The sequence below is a fragment of the Melanotaenia boesemani genome, chromosome 8 (assembly GCF_017639745.1).
Source record: "Melanotaenia boesemani isolate fMelBoe1 chromosome 8, fMelBoe1.pri, whole genome shotgun sequence".
Lineage (NCBI taxonomy): Eukaryota > Metazoa > Chordata > Actinopteri > Atheriniformes > Melanotaeniidae > Melanotaenia > Melanotaenia boesemani.
Window position 1 is genome coordinate 32,984,442 of NC_055689.1, and position 22,013 is coordinate 33,006,454.

The 22,013-nt window shown below is 41.0% G+C and overlaps 1 protein-coding gene across 1 annotated transcript; it reads right to left on the reverse strand.

The window, feature by feature from the left end:
- Positions 1 to 807: 807 nt before the first annotated feature.
- ift57 (intraflagellar transport 57 homolog (Chlamydomonas)) lies at positions 808 to 8,638 on the reverse strand. The gene is made up of 11 exons (XM_041992469.1): positions 8,148 to 8,638; positions 6,689 to 6,863; positions 6,342 to 6,460; positions 6,076 to 6,166; positions 3,832 to 3,900; positions 3,622 to 3,744; positions 3,443 to 3,514; positions 1,978 to 2,109; positions 1,824 to 1,886; positions 1,511 to 1,577; positions 808 to 1,433 (listed from the first exon to the last, which is right to left on the reverse strand). Exons 1-11 carry the CDS (start codon positions 8,300 to 8,302, stop codon positions 1,252 to 1,254), a joined length of 1,248 nt encoding a protein of 415 aa, XP_041848403.1. The 5' UTR covers positions 8,303 to 8,638; the 3' UTR covers positions 808 to 1,251.
- Positions 8,639 to 22,013: the final 13,375 nt, after the last annotated feature.

The window sequence follows — 22,013 nt, forward strand, 5'->3', positions numbered from 1 at the left end:
TGAGACTTTAAAAGCAAAACCTTCCCAACTTTCAGAAATGGTTTTAATATTTTTAAATGGTTTTGACCAACAGGTTTCCATCCTTCTGAAGCCTTTTCAGTGTTTTTTTCTTGACATTCTTTGCTTTTCACTTCTGTTAATTTTCATTCATTAAACTACTTTACTGACCTATAAATCATTTGAACATAAACAATCTCTTAACTCAAGAGATGAACCAATGATCTGTCAGGACTGAAAATCTACCCACAGCAGTTGAACAGGATCTGAAAAGTGATGTGCTGAAAATATAGGAACAAATCCAGCAAAGACCTGAACCAGGACCTGGTGCTTGGACCTTCAGTTGATGCATCTACTGTTGGCTGAAACCTCATCAGAAATGGCCTTTATGACTGTTAAGGAAGGGAACAGGAAGAAAAGCCTGAGGTATGTCACATGACACAAGAACTGGACAGAAGATCAGTAGAAACAGCTCTGATGGAGGGATGGATCCGCCACAGAACCCAGATTTCAACATTATTGAAGCAGTGTGGATCCTCTGGACAGAGTACGGAACAAAAGGCAGAAAAGAAAAGCTTTGGAAAGTCCTTCAAGGATCCTGGAGAACTATTCCTGAAGACTACTTAAGGAAATGACAGAAAGCTTCTCTAAGAGGGTTCAGACTGGGGTGGAGAGTAAAGCTGTTCAGAACGAATCTTCACTTTAAACCTCCATGCATTAGAACGTGACATTTGCATTTCTTTTGGTATTTGCTATGAACAAAGTTGTGAAAAAATAGTGACTAAAGGACAAAAAGCCTAAAAGATTATGTAAACAAATCTGAACATTTATATTAAACTTACAAATTTATATGTGACAATGATTTCATCATGAGGTAACAGCATTCTTTCTAACTCAATCTGAAGATGGAAACATTTTAGTTTTTGTTCAGTTGTCTAGTTTTAAAGTTCCTGAAACCCCTCTACAGGTATGTTTTTACCACATTTACTTTTTCTCATGCAAACTGTGCAGCTAACTCCAGCTAAAGCTGTCACACACCAGACCAGTTCATTTTCATGGTTAAATAAACATTGTGTGCAGTTCTGGCGCCATCTAGTGGACATGTTAGCAACATGCAAATTTTAAACCTCAAAACAGACAAGATGAGTATGAAAATTTATTTTACATTTATTTACACACAGAGTGATAACCTAAGTATAAAAATGAAATAATAAATATGATGGCTTAGATCTGAAGCACTCCTTGTTGGTGATGCTAGGCGAAGGGACCGGCGGCGGGCTCGGGGATGTTAGTGGCGTGCATGTCGCGCGTCATGTTGGACTTCTCTTTGAGCTTGGCCTGCAGCAGCGTGTGCTCCACCACCCCCACCCTGACGTCCATCTGAACGATCTCCTGTTTCAGCTTCGTCAAACTCTGCTTGATCTTCACCACCGGAGCTGCCGGGACACGCAGAGACGGCAGGTCAGACTGGAAGGAGACCTCGTGGGATCAGAGAAAAAGATTTCTGCCTTACCTCCATCAGACATACTGCTGCCTTTGTCCTCCATCTCCTGCTTCACCTTCTCCAGCTCCTCGCTGATCTGGATCAGGTGATAAAAACAAATGGATGAAGTTAGAATAAAAAATGTTTAACTTTAGAATAAACTACCAAACAGAAAATAACCATCTCTAAGAGCTAAAGAAACCTCATAACAAACCTCATCAGGATGAATCCAGACACTCACCTGATCATCATTTCTTCTCAGACTGGTTAAACATCAGCACTTCTTCACTCACTAAAACTTTGCACTTATAAAACTGAAGCATTCTGTGATGCGTTCACTGACCTCAGCTAGAACTCTAGTTCTCTCCATCACTCCTCCGCTGGCCTGCTGGTAGCGCTCTTTGGCCTGACAGAGGAAACATGCAGATCAGTCTCCGTTCCTCAAACTCTCTCCTGAGCTTAATTCCAACAGGAAGTTTTACTCTCCAGTGTTTTACCTCACTGAGTTTGGCCTGAGCGCTGCGGTACTCCTGGATCAGAAGCTCCAACTGGTTGTTGATGTACTTCTCTCTGCTTCCCACCTTCTCCAGAGTCTTTCCGATGTCCTCCTGCAGCTTGTCCAGGTAGTTCTGCAGAGATGGACAAGTAGAAGGAACAAGCAGAAACCTGAAGTAATCGGTAACCTTTTCTCCGCTCGACCTGTTTGACTATCAGATCAGATTTAGAGAAATCGGGCTTTTTAACTAGTCATTAAACACATCATTAGCACAGAGAGCCCACAGAGATGGGACCAGCTCTACGTGTCTTTTAAAAGACGAGATGTCTGACGTGGTTAAAAGGAGACACAACTGATGAATTTTACTGTCTGTCTCTCTGTGTGAGGAGATGTTCACCATCCTGTCGGTGATGAGGAACTAAATGTCTCAGAAAGTCTCCGTCATCCCTTCAAGCTGTCCAGGTTTGTTCTCAGTTTCTGGACGTAACATCAGATCTCAGCATGTTGTAACAGAGTAAACAAAAGGTAACAAGGCCTGAAGCTCAGATCATAGATGCTAGTGAGATTCTGGTTGCGCATGACAATGGTCGTGTCCCCGGTCCCTGGTCCTCTTGGATCTCAGAGCTGTGGTCAGTTTGCCACTAACTCATCCATAAAACCCCCCTTTTCCTCTCTTTTAACCAGGTATTCCTTACAAAAAAAAAAAAAAAACACTTCCAGGTTTCTCTCTAAACTCAGCCTAAACCAGCAGGTGATCACCTCTGTGACAAACCACTTGGCCGCCCTGGTTCCCTCCAACCACAATAGGGGGGTTTTTCTCCTGACACCCTTTAACTTTATTCAATACAAATGGACATTCTCAACAAAAACCAGGCAGATCTGAAGACTAACCCTGTTACAGGGACATTTTCTCCCTGATATAAACACGTTTAAACCTCTAACCCTCCAGCAAAGTCAGACAAAAACCTCATTTACCTGTAAACCAATCACACAGCTGCCTCAGATTTGGGCCTCCCCCACGTAGAATTTACCGCTGCCTAAAACTGATGAGCCAAAATAACCAGATTTCTTTGTTAATACCTCTGATCCATAACCCGGAACACTCATTCCATCATTCCGGCTGCATTAGACAAAAAAAAAAGTTCCCAAATTTTCCTCTCAAACCTTTGCTGCTGCTTTCTGTTGTGGAAAGATTTTTCCAGAAAACTAACTGAGCTCATGTCTAAAAGAAAGCTTTGCTTCATCACACAGTCTGTGTATTACAGTGTGAAAAGCGTGAGCTCTGATTGGTCGACAAGCCGTGAACAGTTGGTGATTGGTGGACAGGTCTGGTGGACTGTAAACAGCTACAAAGATAAAAAGTTGTCTTGTTTATGTTTTTCTGATCAGACAACATAATTAAACTCTTCACAGACAGTTTCGTTGCCCCTGACGACCATTAATACTGAGCAGGTCAGTGAACGCACCTTGGCCTCTTTCAGTGAGGACTTGATTCCGTCTCTGTGCTGATGCATCTGGTCCACGTGGATTCTCCAGTCCTACAGAACAGACAGCATGATGGGAAAGTTCGTAGTAATGCAACGTTCTCCTTCATGTTTATCTGTTTACATCGCCATGGAAACAGAGCTCTGCTGCTCAGTTGAACCTTGTTGTCGGTCCTGATGGTGACTTTGAGCTGTGGCAGGACTCTCTCCACCTCCAGGTTCCACTCGGCGGCGTCCACCGTGGACTCCAGAATCTCCTCGGGTTTGGTTGACAGCTCTGTGTCCTGTCAGAAAACAACAGCTTTACAAACAAACTGGTAGAAACACACCTTAAAATGAAGCCGGATTTATTTGCTTCCCGGTGATCTCACTGTGTGAGTGGTTCGTAACTTCAGAGCTTCCAGGTCCATCACGGTCTCCTCATCATCATCGGCTTCCTCCTGAAGTCAGATAAACAAACAAACAAAAAAAAACTCATTCAGAAATAGAGACAGAAAACCTGATTACAGCCAAAATCTGCCCTTTTCATCTCACACAACAGTCTCACAGAAATTAAAATTAAAATGGTTTCCATCAGTTTCAGGTCTGGACTTTGACTGGATCATGTCAGCAGCTTGATTAATTTCTTTTCCAGCTGTAGATCTGCTGCTGTGTTTGGGATCATGAGACAATTTCAGCCAAGAGACAGACAGATGGACTCACATCTGACTCTAGAAAACTTTGGTATTCAGAGGAGTTCATGCTCCATTAATGACTGCAAGGTGTCCAGGTCATCATCCACTTTGGTCTGGTCTGTCTAAAGGACATTGGTCCGGAAGTCTTGGGGTATGTTCAGATGCAGCTTTGACAACCTAAGCCATGTTGCCATGTTCCTTTTAGAGAGACGAGTCTTTCTCCTGCAGCCCTTCCAAACAAGCCGTACTGGTTCAGTCTTTTTCTAACTGGACTGTCATGAACTTTAACATTTAACATGCTAGCTGAGGTCTGGAGAGACTGAGATGTAGGTCTTGGGTTTTTTCCAGGTTCTCTGAGCATTACATGGTCTGAACTTGGTCTGAACTTGTGTTGAACTTACTGGAATGTCTACTTCTGGGAAGATTAGCAAATGTGGAATGTTTTGTGAATAATCCTTCTCTTTGTAGGATGATGGACCCCAGACATTTTTTAAATGATTTATAACCCTCCAGACTGACGAACAGAAACAGCTGCTTCTCTAAGATCAGTGCTGATGTCGTACCTCCTCGTCATAGTGTTAACGCCCGAGTGCTGCAGAGCATTCAGTTAGTCAATTAACTGGTTAGTAGAACTTGCTGGATACTTTTATATGTTATTTTTCTACATTTATACAAATCAACAAGATAAAAAATATGTTGTATATACTTATATACTAATTATTTATATATATATATATATATATATATATATATATATACACACATTGCTCAAAAAATAAAGGGAACACTTAAACAACATAGTGTAACTCCAAGTCAGTCAAACTTCTGTGAAATCAAACTGTCCACGTAGGAAGCGACACTGATTCCACATGCTGTTGTGTAAATGGAAAAGACAACAGGTGGAAATTATAGACAATTAGCAAGACACCCCAATAAAGGAGGGTTCTGCAGGTGGTGACCACAGACCACTTCTCAGTTCCTGCTTTCTGGCTGATGTTTTGGTCACTTTTTAATGCTGGCAGTGCCTTCATTATAGTGGTAGCATGAGACGGAGTCTACAACCCAGCAGGCCACAGATGTGCATGTGTCTGCTCAAACGCTCAGAAACAGACTCCATGAGGGAGGTATGAGGACCCGACGTCCACAGGTGGGGGTTGTGCTTACAGCCCAACACCGTGCAGGACGTTTGGCATTTGCCAGAGAAAACACCAAGATTGGTAACTTGGCCACTGGCGCCCTGTGTTCTTCACAGATGAAAGCAGGTTCACACTGATCACACGTGATAGACGTGACAGAGTCTGGAGACGCCGTGGAGAACGTTCTGCTTCCTGCAACGTCCTCCAGCATGACGGTTTGGCAGTGGGTCAGTAATGGTGTGGGGTGGCATTTCGTTGGGGAGCCACTCAGCCCTCTATGTGCTCGCCAGAGGTAGCCTGACATTAGGTACCAAGAGGAGATCCTCAGACCCCTTGTGAGACCATATGCTGGTGCGGTTGGCCCTGGTTTTCATCTTAATGCAAGACATTGCTGGACCTCATGTGGCTGGAGTGTGTCAGCAGTTCCTGCAAGATGAAGGTTTTGATGCTATGGACTGGCCCGCCCGTTCCCCAGACCTGAATCCAATTCAGCACATCTGGGACATCATGTCTCCATCCACCAACGCCACGGTGCACCACAGACTGTCCAGGAGTTGGCGGATGCTTTAGTCCAGGTCTGGGAGAAGATCCTTCAGGAGATCCAAGTCCAAATCCAGACCTCCATGGGTTAATAAATTTATATATATACATATTTATATATATACATATATATATACATATATATATATATATACATATATATATATATATATATACATATATATATATATATATATATATATAAATAAAAGAGTTTATGTACCATTTCCTACTTAAAGCAGATGAATAAAACTTGGATACCCACCATCATCTCGTCCTCTACTTTGCTGAGCATGAGCTCTGCGTTGTCCTCCATCACAGACTCTTCTTCTGTGTTTTCTGATGGATAGTTTGGCCTGAAAGAAGAAGACAAACTTCCAGTCCTGCTAACTATTCCCAGATCACAGCTTGGAACAAGAGACTGTCCTTTTTTCCATGAAATCCCTAAATTAATTTACCTTCAAATCCCTCTGAAACAGGAATAAACTCATTTGACTCTTGCATGGAGAAATGAGAAGAATGTTGGCGTACCTCCTGAAGGTGAAGCCTCTCCTCCTCAGAGCCTCCTCAGCCAGTCGGTCCAACACAACGCAGACGTACTCGCCGGAGCCGGACTTCAGTTTGGATGGTGGGAAGTCCACCTTCACCCCCTGACAGAGATAGTGATGAGGTGCTTCTACTCTCAAACCTCTTGAGCACTGACCCACAGTGTCAGGTCAGGATCAAAAACACTGAAATATTTCATTTGTCTGAAAGTCAACATGGTTATTGTCTGAAATATTAAAGGAAAAATGAGCACAAGATTTGATTTATTCAAAATAAAAAATAAAACATCCACTTTCCAGCACGATGACAGTCTGAGCTCAGCTGTGACTTACAAAAGCTCGGAGTTCTGCTAGGATGTTGGACAAGGTGGCGTTGGGTTCATCGTACTCCTGCGGCTCGGTGAACGGCCTCCCCGCCATGTTGATGAGCCACGCAGCGATGATGGTGAACATGTAGAACTGCTCCCCGGGGTTGGATGCCATGTACGGACTGGAGACAAAGTAATGTCTGGAGAGGGAAAAACGTGGGGGAGACAGACAGGATGATCACATTTGGCAAGACAAGTTAAGATGTTAAACAATTTAACGACAGGCTGATTCAAAGTGCTTCACAGACATAGAAACATCAGAAAATAAGAAGCATAAACAAAAGAAAAGAAAAAGGAAAATAAAAAAACACTGAATAAAACATGATCAAGTTTAAAGATTCCCGCTTAAAAGAACCAGATAAAGATCTGGACTCGAAATAAAAACTATGAAATGCAGCAGAGAACAGGTGGGTCTTTAACCTGGATTTAAATAAACTGAGTGTTTCAGCTGATCTGAGGCTTTCTGGGAGTTTGTTCCAGACATGTGGAGCATAGAAGCTGAATGCATCTTCTCCATGTCTGGTTCTGGTAGGTTCATACTGGATCAAGAGGTCACTGATGTATTTTGGTCCTAAACCATTCAGAGCTTTAAAGACCAGCAGCAGAACTTTAAAGTCTATCCTCTGACGAACAGGCAGCCAGTGTAAAGACCTCAGAGCTGGACTGATGTGGTCCACTTTCTTGGTCTTAGTGAGAACTGGAGCAGCAGAGTTCTGAATAAGCTGCAGGTGTATAACTGATTTTTAGGTAGAACCTGTAAAAACACTGTTACAATAATCAAGCCGACTAAATGAAAGCTGGACTAGTTTTTTGTTTTCTTCAGTAGTCTTCAGGAATAGTTCTCCAGACTTCCTGAAGGACTTTCCAAAGCTCTTCTGTTGATGTTTTTGACTTTTGTTCCGTTCTCTATCCAGACGATCCCACACTGCTTCAATAATGTTGAGGTCCTGGTTCTGGGGAGGATCCATCCCTCTGTCAAAACCATTGCCATTGTTCTTTAGTCTAGTTCTTGTGCCATGTATGTCACATGGCATAACATACATACATGTTTCCATGGAGACGGTTTCTAATGAGGCTTCAGCCAATAGTAGATGGATCAACTGAAAATCCAGATGCATCTCTCACGTCCTGGTTCAGGTCTTTGCTGGATTTGTTCCTATGTCTTCAGGACATCACTTTTATCTGCTGTAGAATATTTTTTAATATTGACTCTTCTTCTTTTGTCCCCCACTTGTCTGATTTACTTAAGTGAAACTGACTGAAAAAGCTGGAAATGTTGAAGTGACCTTACGAAAACTGGAGAACTACTGACCAAGATGACTAACGAAGATTAAAATAAAACCGGACTGCTTAGAATATAAACATAAACAAATAATAGTGGGGAAAATACTTTTATTTGTTAGTATTCGTGGCTAATTTCTCACCTGGACAGGTTTTTCATATTGTGCTTGCCAAGAACTTCCTCCTCGTAGTTGAGAACCTTCAGCTTCTCCAGCAGATTCTCCATCAACACAAACACCTGGTGAATCGCTCCTGGACCACGGTCGTCCTCCTCTCCACGTCTTCCATTGTCCGCCATACTGTTTGATTGTAGAGCAGAAGAACTATGTGGTTAAATATGCAGGTCTTGTTCGGTTAGGTCGGTTTGCAGGTTTGTTTAGCTTCCTTCCTGCCCGTTGTCAGGCAACGGGAAGCTAACAGATGCTAGTTGCGGAGGTGGCTAACTTTAGCAGCGTCGACTTAGACTTTTTCTAAATCAAACTTCTTTTTTTTTTAACCAGCACGAAAGACTCCATCTACATGACAGCGACATAAGTTACTGTGAGGTAGCAGGAGGACGCGGTTGTTAGTTTGGGAGCATCAAAGCCTCCTCTTCTGTTTATCTGTTGCTTCTTCTGGTTTTATAATCAGTTAGCAAACTAGTTTAGGGGCGCGCTACCGCCACCTACCGGACCATAGTGCACACAACACTGACTGTTCACTTTATTAGTAAAACTTTACTTGTTGGACCTCCTTTTCCCCTTCAGAACTGCTTTAATTGTTGGAGTCATAGACTGAACAAGGTGTTGGAAACATTCCTCAGAGATTTTGCTCCATATTGACATGACAGCATCACACAGTTGCTGCAGATTTGTCGGTTGCATCCATGATGAGAATCTTCCATTCTACCACATCGCAAAGCTGCTCTACTGGATTGAGATCTGGTGACTGTGGAGGCCGTTGGAGTCCAGTGAACTCATCGTCATGTTCTAGAAAGCAGGTGGAGATGATCTGAGCTTTGTGACATGGTGCATTATCCTGCTGGAAGTAGCATCAGAAGATGCTACAATGTGGTCATAAAGGGATGAACATGGTCAGCAACAATACTCAGGTAGGCTGTGCTGGTTAAACCAGGCCACACTGATACTAAGGGGTCCAAAGTGGGCCAAGAATTTAACAATTTAAACAAAGTCCAGGCCACCTGAGGACGATTGTACTCTCCTGAGAGTAGTTGAATAAATTTACTTTCTGCACCTGAAAATCTGAAAGCTCAGCATAAGATAGTGGCGTTGATGGAACCATATCAAACATTAACTGAACCTCCAGCAGGTGTGGTGCAATATTTAAACACTCCTTGCATTTTATATTAAAATATCCTGAAAAATCCCTGTGCCTGTCACACCTGTCTGCAGCTTTTCTGTTACAATGAAAACAAGTAAGAATTATTACATGTTTGCACTCATAATTATAATAACTTATTTTATTCATTCTTGTTATAAAACTTGTATTTATGCATATAACAAATACAGTTTGCAGGTGGTTAGTTTCACCTCGATACAAACACAGCCTGATGCATTAAGAAACAGTGTGTTCAGAGCAAGCTGACAGGGAGCACCGGAGGGGGGGTTCTAAGCTTTAACACCCGAGTTCATGATCCTCATGCTGAGAGAGAAGACTGTGCAGAAACTCCTTGAATGAACCATTTTTCTATCAAGTTTAAATGAGTTAAAAAACAAACTGAAATGTCAGAGGTGAGGAGGAAGAAGAGGATGTGCTTCTCACATCTCTGTAACAATGAGTCAGTATTATCCATGTTGTTTTCTCAACCTTCAGCTGCAACTCAATCAAATGTGATGCAGCAGAAATCGATGCTGCATCTACTTTAATGATTAAAGCTGCAGATTTTTAAAAAGTGCCAGCCTCCATCACCTTCTAGAATTCTTTCTGCCATGAACATGTTGTCATAAATGATTATAAAATCAGGTGATACTGAAGATGAACTCCGTTTTATGGTTGTTGCTGTATTCTGTTTTTTAAAATAAATCATTCATATTCAAACTAAATTCAACCTTGGGACTTTCTCTGGGGCGCAGCTTCCTCCTGCACAAACCTTAGTGAGTGAGTCTATGTGTGAATAATTCATATCTCTTTCCCCCCGTAGTGCAGCAGGCGGTGTGAGGAGGGAGGGGTGTGTTTGTTTTATCGACATGCTGGTCCCTGCCTGTCTGCGAGCTCCCAGGTGGAGCTCCCCGCTGACTGGGTTTTATTGACAGGTCTGTCGACAGCCTCCCGCATCCCTGATGATGATGATGCTCAGTGAGCTGCTGCAGCCCGGCTTCATGCCATCGACTGCCCCCAACTCAGCTGAGGTGTGGAATCATACTAATGCAACAGCAAAGGTGATGTGAGGAAACATGAAGGGAATGCATCACCATTAACATCATCATTAAATGACCACATCAGGTGGGATTTATTAATTGAAGCAGCTGCATCACTTCCTTCTATACATCTGCTTCACTACTTCTCTGTGTTGCCACACATTAATGAGACAGTACTCTGCATAAATCTCCACCTCCCACTGGTCAAAGAGGAAATTACGTGAAGCGTGTCAAGCCTGTGCATCATGTTTTGATTAAAGTAACACCAAAGTGTGGCGTTTATTTGTTTTTGTGCACCTCCAGACGCATGTGATGTAATGCCACTCTGTAAGAAAGAGAAAGCAGCCAATGTCGAAAGAAAACCTTTGAAAGATCTCCAGTAAACCAGGAAAACTATTACTCAAAACCACTTTAAAAGAAGAAAACACAGTTGGGCCACTTGGAAAAAGAATAAAGAAATGAACCAGTTTGTGATGCTATGGACTGGCTTGGCCAAGACCCAACCTTCATTTCCCTTCCCACAGGAGGTGAGCCCACTTGGAAGTGAGAACCTGTGGCTTTTTTGGGCCTGGTTGAGCCAATTATAACGTGTGTTCACATGCGAACTAAATGTGGATCACATGAAAATGTTCCCAGACCAAATGTTTGCACATGTGGACCACATGTTCACATTTGCACATGTAAATCACGTGATGTGTTCCCAAACCACATGTGATCTACATGGGAACTACATGCGGACCATATGTGGTCCACATGCAATCCACGTGTGCTTCACATGTTTGCACATATGGATCACATGTAATTGATCTATATGGTCTAACCACGTGGTCTACGTGTAAACTACATGAGGTAAGAAGACAGCGAGTGTAGTTTTAGGGGTCGGTACGCAAAGTAACGAGAAAAATAACAACGTGGTATTTTTGGGATCTGGATTCAGTGGAGCAGCGTGTAAAAAATCAAAGAGCAGTGACAGAAAAATTTATCATAACAAACTGTTTCTATTGGTATCTAATCACTTTACTAACACATCTATTATGTTTTTATTCTCTTAGAATGAGCCATTTATATCTTTAATCTGTACATCTGTTTCACTACATGTGTCTACATACATGGCAGCTGCCATATTTGTGCCACCATTTTTACTACGGTGTCTCTGAATGGACAAACTCTTTGTTTGAAGCTTTAAAACTGCAGCTTTGTTTGATAGGAGTTAGAGCACCATTTGGGATAAGTAACATCTTAAAAGCACCATAGGACAAGACACATGTACACAGTGCTGAAGTACTTACCTGTGGAACAATCATTGTTGCACCTGAGGCCACTGGATCCACTCACAGACAAAAACATCTTTTATGTCTGGAAAAATTTTAGCCACTGACACCCACCGTACATTCAGAACTGTGCTACACCCATCTTTACTAATAAACAGCTGCAATTCTTACACACAGGACCTTTAAAGTACAAGTATGCCATGAAAAAAGGATAAATTAGTGAATCTAAAATGTCAAAATGTTCAGACTTTGAACGTTTGATTTGTTTGTTGTAATTCAGTGGTCAGTTGTTCATTTAAAGTTTTGATGAAAATAGTAACTGTATTTCTTATGAAAAAATGCATAAAAACAAGGTTTTGATGCAAAAACAAAAAACAAAATAAAAACATATAAACTACTGATAATTACACTAAAATAAAAGCCGTGAGTGATATTAAATAAAGAAAGAGCTGAATCTCTGAACAGAGCCGGACTTCCCATCAATAAAGACCACTAAAAAGGCTGTGGTATGAAGCTACGGTGTCATTGCTTCAGGAAAGATGAATATGATTGTAAACATGAAGACGAAACGGTTGTGTTTTAAGATATAACTCAAAGATCATTAAAAATTTAAGCATTTACCCCTGAACACACCCCCATGTGGACAGGACCTCAGTCAGTAGACTGATTAGTGAATTTCAGCCACACCAGATTCAGTCTGTGATGCTTCTTGTGTTCTGGTTGCTCCTTCTTGCTGATTAAAGCTGTTAAAATATTTTTGTGAGTTCAAACCTTTTCAGATATTGTATTCAATTATTATTAATACAGAATTTTAACGAAGCACTAAATTATCATCTGTCACATGGTCTGCCTCTGAGTTCTGGTGGCAATGAGACCCCTCAGACCTGAACAAGTCTTTCTACAAACTGTGGAGAAAGCAAACTTTACCTCTGCTCTGGTGTGATTACTGACCCTCTGCAGGCGGACGGCATGTCAGTCTGTGGCCTGGCCTCCACCCCTGAGCCTGCCACTGTTGGATGGAGAGGTAATTGGGAGGAGAAGCAGAGGTGGATCCACAGCTTAACCTAAACGAGGCGGTAATGAGCGCCGGCTGCTGAGGCGCCTCGCCTGAGGGCCACGAGGAAGCTTATAAACCAGCTGGGCATCAGTCAGGAAGCCAATTTATGCCTTTTGGCACTAAAATAACTTATATCTCTGAGAATCATTATGTCACTGGAGGTTTTCAAAAGAGGTGAAAGGTGACATGTTTGACTGTTCTGCAGCATTAAATCACCCTGTAGAGAGGCACATGGTTGTCTTCATGGTGGAAAATAATTTTTTTCTGTCAAACATGAACATGTGTTAGTTTTTTTTTTTAGCTCCAGCAGAATGTTAATAGTTCAGCTTCTGTGTTTCCAGTTGGAGAAAATAAGTGTTGAGCTGTGACCACAACTCCACTAAAACCACATGTGTAATTTAACATTGATTGTGCAGCAGTCTCAGCTCACATTTACAGATACTGTACTCTCTGTTATCCACCTGCCCACATAACATGTCGTGTTGTTGCAGCGTAGTGTCATCCTTTCAATGTAGCTACAAAGGATGACACCAAGCCAACAACTTTGTTATTAAACAGTATTAATTATGTAAAATAACAAGGGGAAAGCTTAAAATGTGTATAAATGAGACATGAAAACTGCTGGAAGTGATGTGCTATTTACACGCATTACCATGGGATCATGATAGTTTATTAAAGCAAAGCTACAGAAATTTCCAACCTTAAAACTCTGTTTCTGACTTGTTTTAATGACACACTGATATTTATTATGTACATTTTCTGGATATTCTGTTGCCCTGCAGCATCCTGAAGCTGAGAAACCACGTTTCACAAGTTCTAATTCCAGTTCGGAGCGTCACGTGACAGCCATGTTTTGCTTTATGTCGCTGTATCATACATTAGCAACTGGATATCAACACACTGGCTGTTTTGAATGTGCACCATGACTTAATCAGCAAAGAAACACAAAACATTATCGGAGGAAGACAGGAAAAAATAAATAAATAAAAAAAGAGACAGAGCAAGAGATAAAGTAAGAGTCAAGCTGTAACTGGCTTTTACTGGCTAGAAAGAGCCCACAGTACAGGTAGGATGTAAGACAGATGCTGGATATGTTAGCATGTTAGCAAAGCTGACATCCATCATGGACAACCTCCATCACCCTGCATGAGACTGTGGGCTCCTTCAGTCAGAGACTGCAACATCCTCGCTGAGCATTTTCGTAGATCATTTATCCCAACAGCAGTTAGACTCTATAATGCATCACGGTTTTATGAGTCATTCGGACACTTTCCCTCCACTGTCACCACTTCACGCACACATAACGCAACTCCTGTGTGTGTAGACATTCATGTATGTGTGTGTATATACACACATGGACAAAATTGTTGGTACCCTTTGGTTAATGGAAGAAAAACTCACAATGTACACTGAAATAATATGAATCTGACAAAAGTAATAATAAATAAAAATTCTATGAAATTTAACCAATGAAAGTCAGACACTGCTTTTCAACCATGCTTCAACAGAATTATTTAAAAAAATAAACTCATGGTACAGGCCTGGACAAAACGATGGTACCCTTGACTTAATATTTTGTTGCACAACCTTTTGAAGCAATCACCACAATCAAACGATTCCTGTAACTGTCAGTGAGACTTCTGCACCTCTCAGCAGGTATTTTGGCCACTCCTCATAAGCAACCTGCTCCATTTGTCTCAGGTTTGAAGGGTATCTTTTCCAGACGGCATGTTTCAGCTCCTTCCAAAGATGTTCAATAGGATTTAGGTCAGGGCTCATAGAAGCCACTTTAGAATATTTTAGAATAATTTAGTTATTATGGATCCATCCAACTAGACATTCAAAATTATTTGCTGCAATTTATACTGCTCATAAAGTCAATCAATCTGGATCCAGACTGTTGTGGAACAACATCATTGCTACACTGTTCTTAAGACATTTGTGTAAAACCAGACTTAAATATGCCATAAATAAATTAATGCAAAGTTTTAAATAATCTATTTACTTTTACAAAAATCTTTTAAAAGCAGGTTTCAGTCATATTACATCTCTGTGGTCGTGTAATTAGACTGTCGGCTGACAGAGGTCAGTAAAATTCAAAGAAACATTTTTCAGAAGCAGAGGATAATGGTTTTATTTGTTGCTGTTGTCTGACTCACAGCGTCATCAGTATTCCTCTTCCTCTGCTGCAACTCGGGATTCATTTCCCTAACAGGAGACATCGCTTCTTTCACATGGTGGATGCGTAGCCTTGGAAGGAGCGTGCTCTCTATTTTTTGCTGCTTGATGAGTGATTATGTTCTCTGAAACCTGATTGACAAGGAGAGCTATTAGCTCCCACACAGCGAGTGCATTCACACAAACAGAAGATGACGTTTTTTTAAGCACTGAGGCTCTGTTGACCTAGAAAATGTGAACACATTCACACATGTAATCATTTTACTTCAGTTTGGAGCTGCAATGGCCTCATTTACACATCTTTTTCAACATTTCTTTCTATGTTATTAAATAAAAATACGGCTTTCATATCCCTCGATAAATACGTAGTTTATTCATATAAAAATCATAGCAACAGATGAGTGTTTAGAGGCTCAGACTTGTCAGCAGACATAACAATAAACCATATAGTTATAGCTCAGTAGGATCAATAATCCAGCTGTTGTCAGCTTTTTTTTAATTGCTGTAAAGCTGATTTTAAGCAGTAAAAATCTTTGCTTTTTAGTTTGACAAAAACGTATTCGCCACAGTCCCGTTCTGTCTTGTTGTTGCCATTTTCAAGTCTTCTCTCCAGTCTTCCATTTAGGCAAGACAAGGCAAATTTATTTGTATAGCACATTTCATGTACAAGACAATTCAAAGTGCTTTACACAAAACATAAAAACATTACAGCAAGGTGCAGAAAAAAATACAAGTGTATTAGAAAAACAAAGACTAAAAAAGATAAAACTGATTACGTAAAAACAGAAAGAAAAAAAGCTCAGATGAAGGAATAAAGTTAAGATTTCAGCGAAAAAGAACCAGATGCAGATCTGGACTCTAAATAAAAACTAGTTCCATGCAGCAGAGAACAGGTGGGTCTTTAACCTGGATTTAAATAAACTGAGGGGTTTCAGCTGATCTGAGGCTTTCTGGGAGTTTGTTCCAGACATGTGGAGCATAGAAGCTGAATACAGCTTCTCCATGTCTGGTTCTGACTCTGGAACTGATAAGAAATTGGATCCAAATGACTTGAGGGTTCTGGTAGGTTCATACTGGATCAAGAGGTCACTGATGTATTTTGGTCCTAAACCATTCAGAGCTTTATAGACCAGCAGCAGAACTTTAAAGTCTATCCTCTGACGAACAGGCAGCCAGTGTAAAGACCTCAGAGCTGGACTGATGTGGTCCACTTTCTTGGTCTTAGTGAGGACTCGAGCAGCAGAGTTCTGGATCAGCTGCAGGTGTCTAACTGATTTTTTAGATAGAACCTGTAAAAACACTGTTACAATAATCGAGCCGACTAAAGATGAAAGCATGTTTTAATCATGTATTAATCTTTGAGGAAACAAACATACATAGGATTTATGAACTGCACATGCACATATATAAACAAGTAGCTTCCCAGCTAGGATGAATATTGACTATAGGCTGAGTTTTTATTATTTTTTTTAATCTGAAATGATAAAGTCATTCTGTTAACATCAAGAGGAGACGGGATTAAGGAAATTCTTTCCATCATGTAAAAGTTTGCTGTGACACCTTGTTAATTTTTTTTCTACTTACTTTTCTGTTTTGTTTTGTTTCTGCAGCTTTATAGAAGATCATGTCAGGTTTGCTTCACATGTGAATGGAAACAAGACTTTTGACTTTAATGTTTTCAGTGCATTATGTTTGTTATTACTATTTCGATACATTTTAATTAGTTTCCAACTGAGAGAGAAAAGATAAAGGCCAGCTTTGACCCGCTGTAATTAGCTGTGGCTGTGCTGCATGCTTTTCTCTGAAAAGAGGGATTATTAGTGATATTTCAGCAGCTCGCCGTTGTGTTGACCCTGTTTAAAAAAAGGAAAAAAAGTCATTTAAACAGCCTGGAAGAGTTGATAACGTGGAAAGAAAAGGTTGAAGCCTGCAGCAGGTTTTTTGTTATCTGCAGCACTTCTTCTGTGGTCTTGTAGCTTTCACAGCAGGCACAAGAGAGACATGAGTCACAGAATATTTTAAAGAAAACACACCTATTGTTGTGGCTTCAGAGTTCAAATAAATGCAGAAAAGAATCTTGGATATTGTGCAGCTTCTCCAGCCCCAGGTTTGCTTTTACAGAATGTAAATCTACCTGTGAACAGACTTGACAAGTCTATCTCTGCAGAAACGCATCTCTGCAGGTTATTTGAGTGTTTCCAGCTCAAAAGGAGTGTTCACACTCTGAAAACATCTTAATGGGGCTTCTTTTCCCCCCTTCCCTTTACTTCACCCAGTGCTCTTCAACAGATTGCCTGAAGAGCTCAGTTGTGCTCCGCTAATAACAAACAGGCAGGGCACCTCAGTCCCCATCTCTCTGATGCACGAAAATAAATCAAAATGATGGTTTTGGTGTCTGTGCAGCAACACACCAGGAGAAACAGCTACGATCCGGCTCCGATGTCCGTCCAGACCTGCCTGAGTGGAGGGAGTTAATATGTGTCATTTTGCTCAATTTATTTTAGGATTTGGTGGTTGTCATGACTACCTATTAACAGGTGAAGCAGATCTTTGCAAGGAGACGACAGTGGTGTCAGCTTTCCAAGTTTGTTGAGGCTGAAATTAGACAGAGCCGCTGACAGAGGAGTTAGTCTCATAATTTCATTCAACACAGTCATTTAAAAAGAGCTCAGCCATTCAAACTGAAATTATACTCACTTTAGGTATAAATGAAAGTTAGTTGCATGACATGTACATTCACGTATATAAAAGTAAGTGCACCTTCTTTAAAATTCTTAAGTTTTACGTATCAGGAGATAATTGAAAAGTATAGTTATGTTAAAAGGGCCTTACCAAGTCAGAAAAATACACCACAAATGAACACCATCATATGACATGTTACACTATATTTTATTTAATCCAAAACAGCCAAAGCACCGAAACAGTGTGTGAAAAACTATCCATCCTTTACTGCTTCTAAAGGGAATAGGAAGCATCACATCAGTGTGAGCTCCTCTATAACATCATCCAGTATAGTAAGTATGCTGCTACAGATTCAGGTGTGTTAACATGATGCCAAGGAGGAAAGACATCATCAATGATCTTAGAGAAGCAGCTGCTGCTGTCCATCAATCTGGGAGGGTTATAAAGTAAATTCCAAACTATCTGGAGTCCATCATCCTACAGATTGAAAAATAATTCTGAACTGAAAAAAATCCAAGACCTACATCTCAGACTCTCCAGGCCTCAGCTAGCATGTTACATTTTAAAGTTCATGACAGTCCAGTTAGAAAAAGACTGAACCAGGGTGGTTTGTTTGGAAGGGTTGCAGGAGAAAGACTCTTCTCTATAAAAATAACATGGCAGCTCGGCTTCGGTTGGCAAAGCTGCATCTGAACAAACCACAAGACTTCTGGAACAATGTCCTTTAGACAGACCAGACCAAAGTGGACACGTTGGGTCAGAATGAACCAAAAAACCAAACACAGCATGTCAGCACAAACACCTCATAGCAGCTGTCAGCACGGTGGCGGAGGGATGATGATCTGGACTCCTTGCAATTATTGAGTGGACCATGAACTCCTCTGGATACCAACGTTTTCTGTAGTCAGATGTGAGTCCATATGTCTAAAGCTAAAGCTTAGCTGAAACTGTTTCATGTAACAGGACAATGATCCCAAACACAGCAGCAGATTAACACAGAATGACTGGAAAAGAAAAGAATCAAGGTGTTGACATGATCCAATGGTCCAGACCTGAAACTGAAACCACTGTGGTGGGACCTTCAGAGAGCTGCAGAAATGCTGCAAACCTCAATGAAGAGCCGAAGAGAAAACCGTGACTTCAGTTTATTGCTTCTAAAGTTGCTTCTGCATCATAAGATGGAGGCAGTTTTTCTCTGTGATTCTGTGTTTTGAACTAGTTTTAGTTAAATTATTAACAATATATCATGAACAACATTATGTGCTCATGTCATATTTAATTCATCTTAAATTACATATATCTAAATGTAAGAACTGGTGAGGATCAGATTGTTTGTTTTGTCCTGATATGTAAAGTTAAAGACCTGAAGGAGGTGAACATTCAAAACTGAGCTGTAAGATGTATTTATATGTGTTTTCCTTTATATATATTACCTCACATATAAACAGGACATCAGCTGATAGACATTCCCTCATATAGTCCAGACTACTGTTACAATGGTAAGTTACTTCATAAGTGTGTTTCTTCTATGAATTGGTTCCATCAGATGACATTACCGTCAGGCTCTTCTTGTTACCAAATAAATCTACTCAACAGGATATTTCATCTGGCAGGAGTGACCAGCTTTGCTTTGAACATAAACCTCTGCCAGGCATCCACTCCTCTGCAGAAAATTGGATCATTGCAGAGCCTCTTCTATCATACTTCATCTTGGCTGGGTTTATGTTGCAGCTTGTTCAGTGATTGGACTCTTTTAGGAAATAAGACCCCCAGTGTTTTCTATAAATGAAATAAATTCTTGCCTGACAAACTGCCGTGGCCCCCGGCCATGCAGAGACAGGCCGGACGGTAAATCCCCCCCAGAGGAATGAAACTGAATGATTGGCGTTTCATTTAGAGGCCGACACCAGCCGAGGGGTGAATCCGCATGACTCTGCCGACTCATGTTTAACTCGAGCTGAGATCCAGCCAGTGATTTAATTTGAGCCACAGACAGATGAGATCAGAGCTTCTGTCACTGCTGTTAAACAGATGTTACAGATGATGACACATCTGGAACCATTTAAGAGTTGAACCTGCTGAAAACTATTAATGTAGGTACAAATTTATGAATTATTACTGCCTGCAGGGGTTTGACTGGACACACTGACTTTAACCTGGGCTAATTAGTCATTTAAAGCTAATTTTAAGTCAAAACATGTTCTTCTGCACGACATTTATTCAGCTTATCTAAGAAAATATTTCAATCGTATTACAGTCTCATCTGACACTTTAAAAAACAGAATAATTTGATAAAGTCGGTATGTTTTAGGTATTTTTCACTCATTGACTGGAGCATGTGGTGAAGTGGTTTCACCCTTTTTATGGTTTCTGGTTCAGACCTTGGCTGGACTGAGAATTTAAGTATTTTTTTGGTAATTCTGACTGGCTGAGTGTGAGCGTGAGTTGTAATGGAGTGGTGACTGTGAGCAGCTTTGTATCTTTCCCATTAAAAACTGTTTAGTGTACATCTAGAGAAATAGGGTCAAATAAGACTCAGAGGTGATTAATTTTCTAACAGAGAGATTCAGTTTTATTGTGATTTAAGTGATGCACTTTTTTTACTCATTTCTTCAATTTAGGTTTATTTGTAGCACCACAGTTTTTTCAGTTATTTAAGGGGCCGTCTCTATGACACCGAATTGCAGTGAAACCATAAAAGTATTTTAGCAATCCACCCTTTCATCCCCACGAAACCAGAGATTAGCCTCCATGAAACTGATCATGTCTGACACCAGGTACCAACGGGGATAGGTCTGAGACCTCTACCATCTGTGGTATTGTGAGAAGCATAACAGCACCACTAGAGGATATGACGTCAGTGTGATGAACGCACGCCAAACACAACAACAATCATGGCGTCCGTGACCAGCTGTGTTGTGGTGCTGCTCCAGACAGTCCTGGCTACAATACAGTATTGCGCTACTGTACCATCAACAGCAGGAGCAAGCAAGTATGTCATTATCTGCACATCCGCTACGTCTTGTTCTAGCTCTGGAGTGTTACTCTTTAATCATCATAGTGCCTCCCACAGCCTTGTAGTATGTACTACAGCGGTTTCATGGGGACGTTGAAGCCTTTCTCCTAGTTGTCACCTCCGTTTTCACACCTGAACCTGTTTCAGTGCTGTGTGGACATGATCTAAAACGACTCCCAGTTTTTTCCTTTTGCTGTTTCGCTATGGTGCTCAGTAGTGATGTGTCGTTAATGAATAAGCTGGCTGAAAGAGCCAATTCTTTGTAGACGAGAAGAGTCGATTCCTATCTAATAAAGGCAAATCTTAGAAAGAACGGGACTTTATTTTGATGGGAACACCATACAGTCCAATTCCTTTTTAAGTCCTGGGGTCTGTACATTGTCACCCTGTTTTATGTAGTGACAAATATTGGTTCAGTGGAGGGATGTACTTTAATTAGTTTGATTAATAATATGCTGCCTGGCCAAAATAAATAAATATAAAGTCACACACATATTGCTTTGGACCGCCTTTAGCTTTGATTCCAGCAGCATTTGCTGTGCCCTTGTTACAATAAGCTTCTGCAATGTCACAAGATCTATTTCCATCCAGTGTTGCATTTATGTTTCTCCAAGATCTTGTATTGATGATAGGGGAGTCCAACCACTGCACAAACCCTTCTTCAGCACATCCCAAAGATTCTCCATAGGGTTCAGGTCTGGACTCTGTGGTGGACAATCCATGTGTGAAGATGATGTCTCCTGTTCCCTGAACCACTCTTTCACAATCTGAGCCCCATGATTCTTGGTATTGTCATTTTGGAATATGACCGTGCCATCAAGGAAAATGGAATAACCTGCTCATCCAGTATATTCAGGTATCAACTGACCTCATTCTTTGGACACAAAATGTTGCTAAACCTAGACCTGAACCTAGACCTGACCAACTGCAGCAACCTCAGATCATAGACTGCCCTCACAGGCTTGTACAACAGGCACTAGGCATGGTAGCTGCATCACTTCATCCACCTTTCTTCTTACCCTGATGCTCCCATCCCTCTGGAATGGAGTAAATCTGGACTAATCAGACCACATGACCTTCTTCCATTGCTCCAGAGTTCAATCTTTATGCTCCCTTGCAACCTGAAGCTGATTTGTAGTTTTCTTATGTCTACATAGCTGCTCAGTCCCAATCTCTCGAGTTCCTTCACATTGTTCGTGTGGAAATGTTCTTACTTTCACTATTAAACATAGTCCTGAGTTCTACTGCTGTTTTTCTTCCCTCCTTTTCTTGCTGTGGAAGATGGTGGTTCCCTATGATCCTTCCAGTTTTAATTATGCGTTGGACAGTTTTAGTAGTTTCTGCATCTCCTTAGATGTTTTCTCTGCTTGATGCCAAAGAGCTGACCCTTCTGAAACCACAGGATGTCTTTACATGTGGTTGTTTAAGAAATGAGAAACTACTCATTG

Coding starts and splice junctions, on each gene's coding strand:
- ift57 (XM_041992469.1), bottom strand. CDS start 8,302: ATGGCGGACAATGGAAGACGTGGAGAGGAGGACGACCGTGGTCCAGGA. Junction 2,110..3,442: donor CCTCACTGAAAGAGGCCAAG/GTGCGTTCACTG, acceptor CCATCTCTGCAG/AACTACCTGGACAAGCTGCA. Junction 1,887..1,977: donor CTCAGGCCAAACTCAGTGAG/GTAAAACACTGG, acceptor TTCCTCTGTCAG/GCCAAAGAGCGCTACCAGCA.